Here is a 16,635-nt window from a genome sequence, read left to right as displayed (position 1 = left end):
AAGTTATCAACTAATGCTTAATTATTGCTATTGTTTTGTCTCAAAGAGGGGAAAATAGTTTCCTTTTATAAAGTATTAATAAAATTTTGCAAACTTTGTATTCGTAGCAAACATTAATATAATAATATTTTGGATACGAAGCACAAACTACAGTGTTATATTAATCGTGTTTTGAACTTACAACTTATTAGTAATATAAGTAAAAAGGTTCAAGCGAATTTTTATTTAAAAAGCTGACAAAATAAAGAATAAAATAATTGCAATTTGAGAAATTATGTAACCAATTAACATTAATAAGAACAAATTTTGAAATAAAAGAAAAATATATGGGTCAAAAAATTAATTTGATGTGTAACTATATAACATAAACTTTAGTAGAATTTAAATTAAATTTTAAAGAAAATACATTTATGATGTGAGACTACACGATAATATTTTCACTAAATTGATATAAATTATAAAAGTACTTATTAACATTGTATCATTGTAATTATGAAAGAAGAAGAGAAGCAAATATTGTATCATGCTAACAACTTTTCTGCTATATGGTGAGATAAATTACGCATTTGAATTATGCGCTGAACTTTCTAATTTTTATTTGTGAATGGTAAATAAGAAATTATTGATATTTTGGAGAATAATGTATAATGACTCACGGTTGTTGTATAAAATACAATTGTATCTAAGAAGCAAATATAAATCGAAGCAAACCTAATAAATTTATAACATTAAGCGGTAGTAAAAAGGAGATAAAATGTTAGATTCTTAGTGCTTTACAACTTAAGAAATGAATGTTCTCATAATTAAAAAATAATAAGTTATGTTACTTTATTAAATTATACTACTAAAGTTTTGGCTAGACCCAGTAGAATGTAAAGCTTTCAACGGAACAAAAACTTTAAGATAAAATGAAACCAAATAATTTCCTGTACATAGTTCTTCGAATGGAAATGTTGTCATACTAATATTATGTTTGTCGTTAGCTCGGCCTATTGGGCCCGTGCGAAACACGGGCATCAACATCTAGTACTACCTAGATATGTCAGAATTACTACACTATAGGTAATAAGCAGAAATTGTACTTCTCTCTTAATTAAAGCCAACTAAAAAGAAATAAAACAGAACTTCTCTACAAGAAAGCTAACTGACAATAGAATGAATGAACTTACATTTCTTTGTTGTGTATTAATTATGTGAAAAAGGAATGTTCAACTGGTAATTCTTTCTTTGGACACTGTGTATAAAGTGAAGGACAAAATATTAACAGTTTTTATGAGCAAAACAAAATAAAGCTGAAGACTAACATTAAAATATAAATAAAAAAGATAATATGCCTAACATCAATTTTGATTTCTTTGTTTACTAATCTTAATCTTGGTGATTTTTGAATTGTAAAACTATCTGAAACGTAAGTCAAGCTAACCAATAAACTCAAACTTTTCTGCTATCTAGCATTGCAATGTAAAATCCAGAACTTAAATATTAGATATTACCGGAGCTTACAATTCTAATACGTTAAGAATCAACTGTCTCCTCAAACAACTGCAAACACATGTAAAACAATTAACTGAGCTCAGCTAGGTGAAATAAAGAAATTATTTTGCTAAGTGACAGTAGATATTACCTGAGATGACAAAGAAAGGGCATACACAAATACATGAACTTTGCGACCTCTAGATGGAACTATCCCAAAACCTAACTAAGAGTTATATAAACAGGAGATATAGATAACACAAAAATGCTTAACCAATGGCTAATACATGTGATTAATCAGAAGATGTGAAAAGGCATAGAGACTTCATGATGTAATAATGAATTTTAAAGTCCATTAATTACATTTATTTGATAACGTAAACAAAATTTTAAATTATACTTCCGTTGTTTCATACACATTTTCCTCAAAGAAAGCCAAAGGTCATATTAGAAGATAGAACTATTAGTAAAAGCTAATCATCTCTAGAGGTTTCACGTTTATGGCCATGTGAATGGCTCTTAGAATTCTCTTTATTATGATTTTATGTTTGTTAAGCCCTTTTTTTTTTTTTAATAGAATGTGTTTTTACATTTTTGCACCCAAATGTTCTTGAAATAATGTTTGGTTGAAGGGTAAAGTAGTCATCTAACTTTTGATGGATTTTTTAGTAATTCAACTTTTGGCCTAGAGTCTTTCCACTTTTAGTATGATATGATAATTGCGAAAAATAATAAGTATCCCTGAATTTGTCTTGAATCTCAATTACACACATGTAGTTTGTCTTATTATTTTCTGACTTTTCTAAATGTGAAAATATAGGGTAATAAGACCTTGGGAAAGTAAATGCATGTAACTGGAATTTCAAGATAATTTCTAAATGTGAAAATATAGGGTAATAAGACCTTGGGAAAGTAAATGCATGTAACTGGAATTTCAAGATAATTTCAGGCGACACTAATACATTTTCCCAAAATAATTTGTTGAAATTGTGAATCATCTTATCTAAATGTTTAATATACTCGCTCATTTCACTTTTACTTGTCCACTATGAATTTTATACACTTTTTAAAAAATTATAAATGCAGTACATATTTTACCATGACACCCATATTAATTGATGTATAATTGCATTTGGATTTGGAAAATAATTCGGAATGAATAATTAATGTTAAGGGCAACAGGAAAAATAAATTATTTTTCTCTTGATATGAGAATATGAACAAGTAAAAGTAAAAATCTATTTATGAAATAGTTGACAAGTAAAAGTGAATGGAGAGAATATTTTAGTATGGCTAATTCTTTATTAGTTAAGTCTCTAACACGCCTTTCCACATGTGAGTATGTTTTCCCGTGGTACAAGCATTGATAAATCTCTTTTTGTAATACTCCTTCCGTCCCATGTTGACCACTTTCTCTTTTCACGTCCTTTAAGAAATTATAAATGAAAGTGTATTTTTATTATATTACCCTTATCTCTCTCCAATAATGTGATACTGTTTATTAGACTCACGAGGAAGATGACTGGGAAGGAACATTGCGCCATTGTAGCCCATTAACTAGTGCCATGACTTCTGCCTCATTGTCGAGTCACTAGCGTAGAATTTTAAACTCGTACTCTGTCAAATTTAAATATTATGCATCTTGCTATAAAGATGGTTTGTCTAAGTTACATATATTTTTTTTCAAATTACTATTTGAGAGATCCAATATGAGTTGTTTTGACAATTTATAGGCCAAATAGAAAAATGTGCTTAGTGAAATTATCAATGTACAAAAGTTATTAGGAATCACCAAGTATTTGCACACATCAAAATTTTACCTTTAAATTCTACATAAATCATCACCAAGTGTTAATTTTAACTAGCTTTCTATAATTTCTACTAAGCCTTGGAAACACAATGCGCATTCCAGTGTTTTGATTTCTCATTTGGTCATGCAAAGCAACTAACTGTTCGATCATAAGTTGAACTCAAATGGAATAGTGAGGATTCATCTAGCCGACCTCAACTTATTTGGGACTAAAGCATAGTTGTTGTAACTATTGTTCGATCATGAGTTGAGCTATTTTTTCTACTAGCCTTGGAAAAACTTTGTGTGTTCATCCAAACATCTAGCTAGGAACAAAATTATTAAAGCAACTAACTGCTCGATCACGAATTGAACTTGAATGGAACAATGAGGATTCATCTAGCCAGACCCCAAATTGTTTGGGACTGAGGCATTGTTGTAACTAATAGCTCAATCACCATGAAGTCTACTTCAAGAACACGGGGAGAAATGATGCTTATAATTTTTACATCAGTTTCAGAGCACCGGGCTGGACATCATCATCTGGGATAAAAAGAACTGTGGGATAAGTTGGCAATCGAAGCAGAGTCGCCTTCTTTAAGCGAGTACTTCTCCCAAGGGTCATGAAATTCCATGGTTTTCTCATCCACGAATGGCGGATTAGTAGGAGGAGGCAACTCTTCTTCTTTCTTAACGAACATTTGTAATGCCCTTGACATGGATGGCCTTAGTGTTGGGATCTCTTGAGTGCACAAAAGTCCGACATGTAAAACTCTCGCGACCTCATTTTTCACATTGATTGTGTGGTAGTTATGCAACATGAGATTCGGATCGAACAATTCCTCCACTATCCCGCGTTGAAAGTACTCCCACGCCTGTTAATTTCATCCAATATTAGTTAAGACCAGTGAACAAAAAAGTTTTTTTCAAGATTGAAAATTTTGTTCAAGAAAAAGAGTGATTGATCAGAAATTACAATGGAAACTAAGCTCTTTGTGTATTCGGCATTTTTTCTCCTATTATTTTGCCTTCCGGAAACAATTTCTAGTAGAAGAACTCCAAAGCTGTAAACATCTGCTTTTTCTGTCAATTGGCCATGCGCTAAGTATTCTGGAGCCATATATCCCCTGCATATTAAAAAGGTAAATCATATTAGTCTTCGCATTTTTGTGTACTTTCATGCGACAAATTAGAAAATGAGATGAAGAAATACTAACAATGTGCCAGCAATGGCAGTGCTTATGTGACTCTTGTCTTCTTCGAATGACCTAGCCAACCCAAAATCAGCAATCTTTGCACGGAGCCTTGAGTCCAACATGATATTGCTTGCTTTAATGTCTCTGTGAATTATTCGAGTCTTTGTGTTCTCGTGTAGGTATACCAAACCTTCTGTGGTCCCTATAATTATCTCGAATCTTTTCTCCCAGTTTAGAGCTTTATCTTTGGTAGGATCTGTTAAATTAAAGATTAGAATCAAGACGCGTGACAAAGTCATTTTCGTGTACATGTGAAATCACCATTTAGTTTTAATGCAAGGTCTCTTATTAGTTAGACCTCTCTATAATAATCATCCTCTATAACAACATTTCACGACTTCTCTGTAACAATCATATTCTATAACAACATTTCACTATAACTGTCAAGTTTTCTTTGGAACCAATTTTCATGTTATGTTATATTAAATGTTATCTATAACAACATTTCCCTATAACAACAAAAAAATGTTCAGACAAACGACGCCTTTACGGGGAGGTTTAGCTTTAGCTTATTTTCACTTTTGTTTTTAGTTGATGCGATGATGACACAAGTTCAACTTAAATTGAATAATGAGGATCCATATAGCTGACCCTTAACTGTTTGGGACTGAGGCGTATTTGTTGTTGTTGTTGTTGCCAAGTCTGGTTACTTACCAAATATGAAGCGATCAAGACTCTGGTTAGGGAGGAACTCGTATACAAGAAGACTTTCCGGTCCTGAGCAGCTGCATCCCAATAACCTTAACAAATTTTTGTGCTCAATGCTACTGATTATGTTAACCTCATTATAAAAATCTGCAGCTCTGTGTTTGTTGTTGAAGAACAACCTTTTGACAGCAATCTCTCTCCCATCTGCCAAGACACCCTGTAATAGATCACGCCTCAGACTAGTTTTAACGCGAACACTTCTATTATTGCATTAGTGTGATGGACGATTAATAACTTCCAACATATCAATTTGCACTACATTCAGCCATTATGTACCTTATAAACCACGCCAAATCCACCTTGCCCGAGCTTGTTGGCCTCGTCAAATGACCCTGTGGCTTTGTCAAGTGTCGAATACTTGAAGTTCAAGCTGTTGTCATGAAGGATCTTCACTAATATTTTCGCATCATTTGCGCCAGACAAGTTCAAAGTTTCCAGGAAAAGCAGACCATAACACCTCAAGTTGATTCTTGGTTGTTTTCATTACAGTTGCGTGCAGCTAAAAGAATTTGCTATTTTCTGCTTTTACTGAACCAGTTTTAGCGTAAAGATAAAACATATGTTCATCATCGATATCCTAAATGACTTCTATAACTAATACTAGCACAGAAGGATTTACCTTTTCTCTTCTTCTGGATTTGCTTGTTTTTCCAAACATAAATACCAATGACAACACCTATTCCCAAAATGAGCATGGAACTTACAATGATGATGACAATGACTGCAACTTTTCCTGCAATGTGATCATTCGAAAGTAAAAAAAGACCATTTATCAGCAAAATTACTTTTTCAACAGTGTTATCAAAGCAAAAGCGCAAAAACGCTCTAAGGTCCGTCGGGGCTTTAAGCGCAAAGCGCAAATAAAGCGTGGGCCTTAATGAAGAGGACTCAAATGGAGAAAAAATAAAAGTATGTACATGTAGTTCAAGACTAATAATTATAAGCATGAATAACAAATATATGGACAAAGCAATTGACAAAAGTTATGATAAAGTGAAGTAGCAGTTGTGTAGTGTCCCCTTTCAGGATTACGCTCATTGGCAAGGAAAAATATGCCTTAGAGCTAAAGCCTTGATAACGACACTGAAACGTCTGTTAAGCGAGGCGGATAGCTTAACATATTTTGCACCTCGCTTCAGGGCTTCAGTGCGCTTTAAGCTTGCCTTTTGACAACACTGTTTTTCAGTCCATAAATAACAGGTAAACCTGGACAAAAAAGCGTAAAGATACCTCCTGATGATAAGCCTCCACCGGTGGAAATAGCATTGAGAAAATTTATATTGGAATACCTCATGAAGCATCCGGTGTAGAGTGCTCTGCCTTCCGACCAAGGCAAGCATCCCAACATGGAGGCAGATGCATTTTGCAAGCACATTGTGCAGGAATTTGCACTCAACGTCCTCCAACAATTAGCAAGAACATAAGCTGTCTCGTTGGAAGGACCAGGCACTGACACTTGAGCATGCCCGTAGCCATTATTACTTGGTGCATTTGCAATTGCTTGCTGAACGGCTTGCCTAGCATTAGAAGTAGCAAAATTAGTTCATGAAAATATGAACTGCCCAAGTTTGGGTTGGTGATTGACCCGCCCATTTATTAGATCAGTCCATCAAAAAATTGGGCTGATTTGTAACCTAAATTGACCCATGAGAAATCTTGTCAAAAATATTTCAAAAGATTTTTTTTTCGCTTGATATGTTATTAAAAAAAAAATAGTTTTATTAGAGACTAAAAAATATAAAAGAACAAAGAAAGAAATTAAAATTTAGCAAGAGTTAGGCTTGGTTGGTTTATGACCCACTTCTTAGCCCAACCCATTTCAATCGCCCATTTATTAACTCAATCCATTTTGGCCTGTCCAAATTCAGCTCAACTGGCTCATTTGACACCCTTACCTAGCATTCTGTTGGAACAATGAACCCTTTGTGGTCCTGTTTCCGCATACACGTCTGTCCTCTGGACCTAAATACTGGTCATAGAACGTGTAATTCTCTATTCGCATAAAACATCCATCAAGATAAATTCGCCCTCCGTTATAAGGGAAGCACAAGGGAAGAGCATTTCGGGCGTTAACATAACATAATACGCAGTCGGTTAACGAAATATCACCATAGCATTGGCCAAGTCCATGGTTAGTATCTGGTCCAGTGCCAGTAACTGCTACTCCATATCCTCTTTTTATCATTTGTTGGCTTAAAGTTTCCATAGTAGCAACAAAATTTGGAGGGAAAATCGTTGTGTTATGCTCGCGTTGGTTTCCACATATCATCTGGACTGTCTGGGATCTTGGTTCAGACACTGATGTATCTGGTAGGAACAACACAACGAAGAAGAGACTACAAAAAACTGAAGGGGCTGGTATCTCCATTTTGCCAAATGAACTGTACAACATAGAAAAGAATGTGAGAGGACTAATTGAAGTACTAAAAATGATAAAAGTAAGAAAGATTGAATGACTAAAAACTCTGAAAGATTATAATTATTCATTGTGAATACAACTCTACAAATGAATATTAATCTACTGATAGTTTTGGTATGAAAAGGGAACAACAGATAGTTGGGTGTAAAACTCACAAAAAAGTGTTAGCTCAGGTGTGTTTTTAACCATTAACTCTTTTTTTTATATAAAAATTCATTGATATAGTATTAAATTAATTAATATTTTTTATTAATTTTTAAATATAGACAAGTTTAATATGTTCAGTGGTTGAGCAAACTAACAGTTTTAAATATTTAGTATTCAGATCTTGATACTCATAAATATATTTAGATTCAGACGTTTTAATGTAAATTATAAAAGGGGTCTTAGCCAACTTCATTGAATGTCATAATACTTCAAGACCCCTAAATTTGGCACCATTTATTTGATGTACGACTCAAATTATTTTTTATCCTAATTATGCCACTATAATTGACTATTCCTTAGTATTTACCCCCTAAATGGATACCTATCACCCATCAGAACGTCGATGATTTTCTCTTCTGGTCATATACTTCTTACCCAAAAAAATAAAGGAGAACAAGACGAATAACTAATTAACAAAAGTCGCTAGACACGCCGTCCGTCCAATGGTATAAATTCGTCTAATTAAAGTTGGATAACTTTTCTACGCTGGAACTAAGACATAACTTGAGTCTCAGTGAAAAAATAATTTAGATCACACTTATTAAGTGTTTTATTTTTCTATTATACCACCACTTAATAGTTTGAAAAGATCTGAATGATCAAAAAATTAATCTATAGAAAAGTCTTAATAGCATTAGAATGTTATCCATCCAAGAATTTCTAAAAAAAAATGCATCTCTATACTATTCCATCCACTTTAATCGCTGTTAGACTTGTGATTTTTTACCCTCTCAATATTTTACACTAGTTTGTTTTTGGACTTTATTTCTAAAGCTCGAACCTGAGACCTCTTACTAAGGTTAAAGAACTTGCCACTAGACCTCTTTTGTGTAATCGCTTACTTTCAAAAAGTCTATATGCATACTGAAAATTTTGTAGTTGTAGTTGATTGTTTCCATTTACATTGATATTAATTATATAATTATCAATTATTATTTTTATACGTAATTTTCCTTATCATAATTGGTACTTATTGTATAAAATAAAATTTATATATAAGACAAGTTAAAGAAAGCTAAAATATATATACAAAAAAAAGGGGGAAAAGGAACGACACTGGCGTATTGGCCAAACAATTAATCCCTAAAACCTAAATCTCATTCTTCTTACTCCGTCTCCTTGTACAGCCGCAACAATCCTCCCCACTTTTCCATTCCTTTCTTCAATTATTAATTTTCGAAAAAGAACAAGAAAGACAAAGAAGAGCAAGAGAGAACTATATATATTAACGGTATGTTCATGGTGTTATATTTTAGGGTTTTTAAATCTCCTTACATCTATTCAATTGACTTGGGTTTTTGGTTTTAATATTGCGGATATAGCTATTTCATAGATATTGTGTGTTATTTATTATTTATACGGAGTGGGGATTTAAATATTTTATAGTTTTAACTTTCAAATTTAAGAATAAAGCAACATTAAACAATTGAAATTTTGACATGTATACTTATCATAGCGGATAGCATTTTCGATACCGAGCATATATATAAATGAACTAAAAAATTTATAAGTACAATGGCTTTAATTGTAAGAATCTTAAAGTTAAAACTATCAAATTTAGTTCTTCTATTCACTTCATTGAACTTATGAAACTTTTGATTCTCATGTATGGTTCATTCCTAAAGTTCTTAAATTTTTTGTTTAGATTAAGGTTCTTGCTTCAATTGTAAGCGCTTAACCGTCAAAACCCATACTCTTCTTTTGTGCATTGCATTTTCGATTATGTCATATGTTAGAGTTTACTAAAATAATTATCAAGACATAGTTATTCTCTTCTTGAAATTCTACTAATACTTTTACTAATCAAATTTGCATCTTTGTAGTTAATAGTTAAGAATACATATATATGATCGTTGTTTCTGTTTATAGGTAACTTGTTTTGGAATTAGAGCAAAATGACAAGCTAAAATCAATGTTGACCAAGATAAGGTGCACTTTGAGACCGTGAAAAGAGAGAAAGAAGACTATGACTCTTTGGGTCTAAAAACGAGATGGTGTCATGAAAGAATTGTGTATTGTAAATATTTTGAAATTGAAATATAGAATTGTGTAATTTAAACCTGTATTGGAATATAAATATATATATATATATATATATATATATATATATATATTTGAATTCTTAGCTACGTTATAAAGTTCTTGCTCTTCCATTTGTAACAATAAATTTTTTGACTTCGCAACTAAAGATATAAATAATTGCCACGTACGATAAATTTGTGAGTTCATAATTAAATGTATATATAATATCCACATGAAAATATATTTTTACTTTTCGTAGCAAAAGGAAGAAAAACTTTAACTATAAATCTATGTAAATCGTGGCAAGAGGTATGGATTTTTAGCTATAATATGAAAATATTTGGGGCAAATACTTCAATTCATAGCTATAAATTTTTTTAATTCGTAGCTAAATACAAATGCTATTGCCACAAGATTAAGCTGTCTAAACAGCCACAAAATTTGAGTTAGTGTGGCAAATAAATTAAATCTTTTGCTACAATATTTTGTGGCTACAATATGAAGATAGCTACAATTTTTATCTGTCGTGGAAAAAGCATTGTTTTAAAAGGCAGTGTCAGGACTCGCCCCGGGGCTCGCCTCGGGGCAGGGCAGTGGCAAAACGCCCTCGGGCTAACGTGCGAGGCTTAGTTCCTATGAAGCTTATGCCCTAAGCGCCCAACCGTACGCCCTAAACACGCCTAACGCCCAACGCGTAGGGCTCGCCTAACAGTTTTTACACAAATTATATTTTAAATTCCTTAATTAAAATCATTCGCCCTTATAATTGTTTAACAAAATAATGATACTTAATAGTTTTTCATCTATAGAAATAGAAGATTGGGTGTAACTCATATAACAAGTCGTAGTATTGGATATTTACTATTTGAGAATGTCGTGAGGGTGAATATCACTTAATTTAAAAAAAAAAAAAACACATAGCGGAATTGTACATTTTCACTTGTCATTGGTCATAAGTCCTATGTATCAGAATTATCATATAATTTTATTTTTTGTTCATGAGGAAGTTATGTTTTAATTGTAATATTTATAAATTTTATTGATTATTTGCTTATAGGGAGATAAAATGAATAGTATGATAGTAATAGTGTTTTAACAAACTGTGTTTTTTTCCGTGTTTGAAAGTTAAAATGTTAGAATTGTTTTGCATTTCATAATAGCTTTTATTTCATTGTATTGTTTATACTTGTAAAATTATGTTATATATAATTACAAGTTATAAGCGGTGTATAATGGATTGCTTTGATCATTTTTTTGTGAGGATCAAGCATGCGCGCGCGCTCACACACACACACATATATATATTTCATTTATTTACAGTTTTCTTTTATTTTTTTATGTAATTTTACCTATTTAAAAATGTTTATTGTACTTATATTATTTTAAGAAATACTAAAAATTAAATACCCATGGGGCTTACGCCCCGTGCCTCGAGGCTTACGCCTCGTCGAGGCGTATGTAAAACGCCCCGCCTTACGCCCCCGCCTTTTAAAACACTGGGAAAAAGAATAAAATTATTTGCTATAAGTATATATATCGTGGCAATTTTTTTTTATCATCACAGCTACGACACAAAAACGTTTGTAGCAAAAAGTATCAATCCATAGCCACAGACCATGTAAAGTCCGTAGCTAACCTTTAGTTACGCTACATTTTGCTACGAATGCTAAGGACAAAAAATTTGTGGCTAAAGTATTTAGCCACAAAATTTTTTATGTTTAGCCACATTGTATTTCGTAGCTATATAGGCATAATGTTGTAGTGATATACTCTTATCAAAATTCCTTCTAAGCTAAAATAGAACAAATAAAAGAAAAAAAAAACTGGATAATTGTTCTATGTTGAATCTAAGACATAATTGAGCAAACTAACAGTTTTAAATATTTAGTATTCAGATCTTGATACTCATAAATATATTTAGATTCAGACGTTTTAATGTAAATTAGAAAAGGGGTCTTAACCAACTTCATTGAATGTCATAATACTTCAAGACCCCTAAATTTGGCACCATTTATTTGATGTACGACTCAAATTATTTTTTATCCTAATTATGCCACTATAATTGACTATTCCTTAGTATTTACCCCCTAAATGGATACTTATCACCCATCAGAACGTCGATGATTTTCTCTTCTGTTCATATACTTCTTACCCAAAAATAAAAAGGAGAACAAGTTGAATAACTAATTAACAAAAGCCGCTAGACACGCCGTCCGTCCAGTGGTATAAATTCGTCTAATTAAAGTTGGATAACTTTTCTACGCTGGAACTAAGACATAACATGAGTCCCAGTGAAAAAATAATTTAGATCACAATTATTAAGTGTTTTATTTTTCTATTATACCAGCACTTAATAGTTTGAAAAGATCTGAATGATCAAAAAATTAATCTAGAAAAGTCTTAATAGAATTAGAGTGTTATCCATCCAAGAATTTCTAAAAACAAATGCATCTCTATACTATTCCATCCACTTTAACCGCTGTTAGACTTGTGATTTTTTACCCTCTCAATATTTTACACTAGTTTGTTGTTAGACTTTATTTCTAAAGCTCGAACTTGAGACCTCTTACTAAGGTTGAAAAAGTACTTGCCACTGGCACCTACCATAACCATTGAAATTTTCTCTTTTGTTCATATACTCTTATCAAAATTCCTTCTAAGCTAAAATAGAACAAATAAAAGAAAAAAAAAACTGGATAATTGTTCTATGTTGAATCTAAGACATAATTGAGCAAACTAACAATTTTAAATATTTAGTATTCAGATCTTGATACTAATAAATATATTTAGATCCAGACGTTTTATTGTAAATTATAAAAGGGGTCTTAACCAACTTCATTGAATGTCATAATACTTCAAGACCCCTAAATTTGGCACCATTTATTTGATGTATGACTCAAATTATTTTTTATCCTAGTTATGCCACTATAATTGACTATTCCTAAGTATTTACCCCCTAAATGGTTACCTATCACCCATCAGAACGTCGATGATTTTCTCTTCTAGTCATATACTTCTTACCCAAAAAAAAAATAAAGGAGAACAAGACGAATAACTAATTAACAAAAGCCGCTAGACATGCCGTCCGTCAGTGGTATAAATTCGTCTAAATAAAGTTGGATAACTTTTCTACGCTGGAACTAAGACATAACTTGAATCTCAGTGAAAAAATAATTTAGATCACAATTATTAAGTGTTTTATTTTTCTATTATATCACCACTTAATAGTCTGAAAAGATCCGAATGATAAAAAAATTAATCTATAGCAAAGTCTTAATAGCATTAGAATGTTATCCATCCAAGAATTTCTAAAAACATGCATCTCTATACTATTCCATCCACTTTAACCGCTGTTAGACTTGTGATTTTTTACCCTCTCAATATTTTACACTAGTTTGTTGTTGGACTTTATTTCTAAAGCTCGAACCTGAGACCTCTTACTAAGGTTGAAGAAGTACTTGCCATTGGCACCCACCATAACCATTGAAATTTTCTCTTTTGTTCATATACTCTTATCAAAATTCCTTCTAAGCTAAAATAGAACAAATAAAAGAAAAAAAAAAGTGGATAATTGTTCTATGCTGAATCTAAGACATAATTATTGTATCTCAGTGAAAACAGAATAAGAAGTGAGAAGAAAAGAACTCACAAAGTCCGAATTTGCCGGATTTTGAGTCTCAAACTGATCAACTGTTGTCAAAGTAGTAGAATCAGAGTGACGAGGCAGAGAGTAAGTGGAGAAAATGAAGAAAAATAAAGAAGGAAATGACGAATGAATCAAACTGGAAATGTTAAGAGTGGCTTTATTAGTGAGTCGTTTTGTGAACAAGTCTTTTTTTTTAATTATTATTATTATTATTATTATTATTATTATTATTATTATTATTATTATATTAGTATTCACCCGATGTTCAGTATCTGTACGGGGCCACCGAAAGCAAGAATTGCATAATCAATCGCATCTACAACCGAAACCCAAGTTGGAGCAGAGAATTCCACTCCTCAATTAGGAGGTTAGAGCCTTGACCGGATCTCTTCCCGAGTCAACCCACTCAATATCCGAGAGAGGGTAGGCTTTTGGTGGCCGCAGAGACGGTAGAGTATGGAGTTGGGGGTTACCGTGCTTGTGAGGACCCACACCCCTTGCGATGTGATGACCCTTGGGCCCTTGCGCCCCATGAACATACATGCATACATGACATGACATGACATGACATACTCAGGTATTGTATGGGCAGGTGCCAACAGACAATTCGATATACGCTGCAGCGGCTGGTATCGAACCCGTGACCTCCCCCCTTTTGTTCTCCCAAAGGAGTTGCAGCTCAATTGGTAAGAGGCGCTCCTTCGGGGGACAAAAGAGCCTGAGGTCACGGGTTCGAAGCGCTGCAGCGCGTAGCGAACTGGTGTGATTTCTTGCTCAAACAATAGTGCAGTGTACATGACAAGTCATGGAGGGCAACCCGGCGGCAAGGGGTCGGATCCTCAAACACAAGTCGCCTTTTTTGTGATGACCCGACCCCCTTGGCGAGTCCGCAATCATCTGGGTACGTGGACCACATGAACAGGCTGAACATGACATGACATACTCAGGTATTGTACGTGAGAGGGTGCTTAGCCAGTTCGATATACGCTGCAGCGGTTGGGATCGAACCCGCGACCTTGCAGTCACCTTTACATTCCCCTGAGGGAATCGACTCTTACCAGTTGAGCTGCAGCTCAATTGGTGAGAGTCGTCTCCTTTTGGAGAACAAAAGGGGGGAGGTCACGGGTTCGATACCAGCCGCTGCAGCGTATATCGAATTGTCTGTTGGCACCTGCCCATACAATACCTGAGTATGTCATGTCATGTCATGTATGCATGTATGTTCATGGGGCGCAAGGGCCCAGGGGTCATCACATCGCAAGGGGTGTGGGTCCTCACAGTGCTCTATCTAGAATCGACCATGTTAGAAGTCTTAAGGTAGAGTGCTAAAAAGGCACTCATCAGTTAGCTCGACCCCTTTCCTATTTCGCTTTGCCGCCTATGTTGAGAATAGGTCCCGAAAAAGCGGCCCACATTTCATCATCTATACCAGCTGCTGGTCAGGGCCTTTCTCGCTGGGCGAACGCATCCGATTCGTCAGTCCTTTCTTATTCTTAAACCACTTCCCGTTCAGTTGCTGAAAGATAGAGATCAGGCTTTCTAAATGAGATTGAGTTTCTTTCCTCAAACAATTCGGTTGTGTCAGCCTTGAGATTGGTCTAACTTCGACTAAATCCGACAAACTCGTGTCGGGAAGTTACACATCGGGGTAAAGTGTTCCTTAACAAAGACAACTCTATATCTAACAAGGCTCAAAATTAAAATTTTTAGTTTATTAAAAATGGAGGAGTACTTATCATTACACGTACACGTGTACATTCAACTTTTGTTGTTGTTTTTTTTGTTGGGAGAAGGCAACAAGAAGAAAGAATTGTGGAGGAGGACTCGTCTATAGTCAAGTTGCAAGAATTGTGGAGGAGGACTCGTCTATAGTCAAGTTGCAAGAATTGTGGAGGAGGACTCGTCTATAGTCAAGTTGCGTGGGAACTATGGCGCATTGATGACTTAGAATGACACATTGATGACTTAGAAATATCTATTGTTATTTATTTCAATTTATGTGAACCTATTTACTTATTAGTTTATGCTAAAAGAATGACTCATTTCTATATTTGAAAATAATTTATCTTTATACATTGATTTATAGCCACACAAAATATTGTGACTCGTTTAACACTTCAAGTTTAAAAGTCTTTCTATTCTTTCTTAAATTTCGTGTTCAGTCAAATAAATTCACATAAATTGAAATGATGGAGTATTATGAGAAGCATAATGACCCAAGGTGTGTACAGGAATTTCTATTATGGGGTAGAGATCTAAAATTTTACTCCCTCTGTCCCCAGGGGCGGAGCTAGGTTGGGCCGAGGTGTTCACCTGAATCCCCTTCGATGAAAAATCACACTGTGTAGATAAGGTTAAAATTATTTTTGTGTATAATAGATATTGAACCCCCTTGGCTTCTTCGTATGTTTACTTGCTTATATTTTTTAACTTTCTTAGTGAAAATCCTGGCTCCGCCACTCTCCTTTTTAGTCTGTTCCAAAAAGAATGTCACCTTTCTATATTTAGTTTATCTATATATAGAAATAATTTAACTTTATGAGATGATCTACAGTCACACAAATAATTAAGGCCTCTTTTGGACCATAAATTTTAAAAGTATTCATTTCTTTCTTAAACTTTATGCTTAGTCAAATGATGCTACATAAACTGGGATGAAGTGAATAAGACATTACAATGAATACTTTAATAACCTTAGAAAATTGCAAATATCAAAACTAAAAGTTATTCTATTGTTGAGGAACACCACCCAAATTATAAACAATAGAGTACCTGAAACAGTCATTGAATGGAGTATAACCAGAACACATATGATCAAGAAATAGTAACAAACGTTGAAAACAAAATTACTGATTAAGGTACCATGCAATTAGTAATGACACAAAAAAAACAATTAAGGATGAGCGACATCACAATTTTTTTACTATTAAATTTCGTTAATGATTTTATAAATAAAGTAAGTACATATATTATTCTAGTTTTAACGTCAATTTTTTTTTTTTTTTTTTTTTTTTTTTTTTGTATAGCCTTCATATTATGAATGTTGTAGGGTTATTTGTAAATTTGATTTTATGTCATTTTTTTGCGCGGATTGCCCTTCTTTTGGGGTGGTCTT

The 16,635-nt window shown here is 33.4% G+C and overlaps 1 protein-coding gene across 1 annotated transcript; it reads right to left on the bottom strand.

Annotated features, from left to right (window-relative positions):
- Positions 1-3,430: 3,430 nt before the first annotated feature.
- Positions 3,431-13,636, bottom strand: LOC132629201 (cysteine-rich receptor-like protein kinase 2). The gene is made up of 9 exons (XM_060344917.1): positions 13,524-13,636; positions 7,122-7,607; positions 6,457-6,743; positions 5,847-5,959; positions 5,503-5,643; positions 5,173-5,383; positions 4,480-4,714; positions 4,239-4,389; positions 3,431-4,137 (listed from the first exon to the last, which is right to left on the bottom strand). Exons 2-9 carry the CDS (start codon positions 7,592-7,594, stop codon positions 3,802-3,804), a joined length of 1,947 nt encoding a protein of 648 aa, XP_060200900.1. The 5' UTR covers positions 7,595-7,607; positions 13,524-13,636; the 3' UTR covers positions 3,431-3,801.
- Between the last annotated feature and the right edge of the window lie 2,999 nt (positions 13,637-16,635).

This window comes from Lycium barbarum, chromosome 2 (assembly GCF_019175385.1).
Source record: "Lycium barbarum isolate Lr01 chromosome 2, ASM1917538v2, whole genome shotgun sequence".
Taxonomy (NCBI): Eukaryota; Viridiplantae; Streptophyta; class Magnoliopsida; order Solanales; family Solanaceae; genus Lycium; species Lycium barbarum.
This window is presented reverse-complemented; position numbering and strand designations above follow the sequence as displayed.

Excerpts from the sequence above, each read along its gene's own strand:
- LOC132629201 (XM_060344917.1), bottom strand. The coding sequence starts at position 7,594 with ATGGAGATACCAGCCCCTTCAGTTTTTTGTAGTCTCTTCTTCGTTGTG. Across the intron at positions 5,384-5,502 it reads GATTTGGCGTGGTTTATAAG|GGTGTCTTGGCAGATGGGAG; the intron begins GTACATAATGGC and ends GATCTATTACAG. Across the intron at positions 4,390-4,479 it reads ACTGCCATTGCTGGCACATT|GGGATATATGGCTCCAGAAT; the intron begins GTTAGTATTTCT and ends TTTAATATGCAG.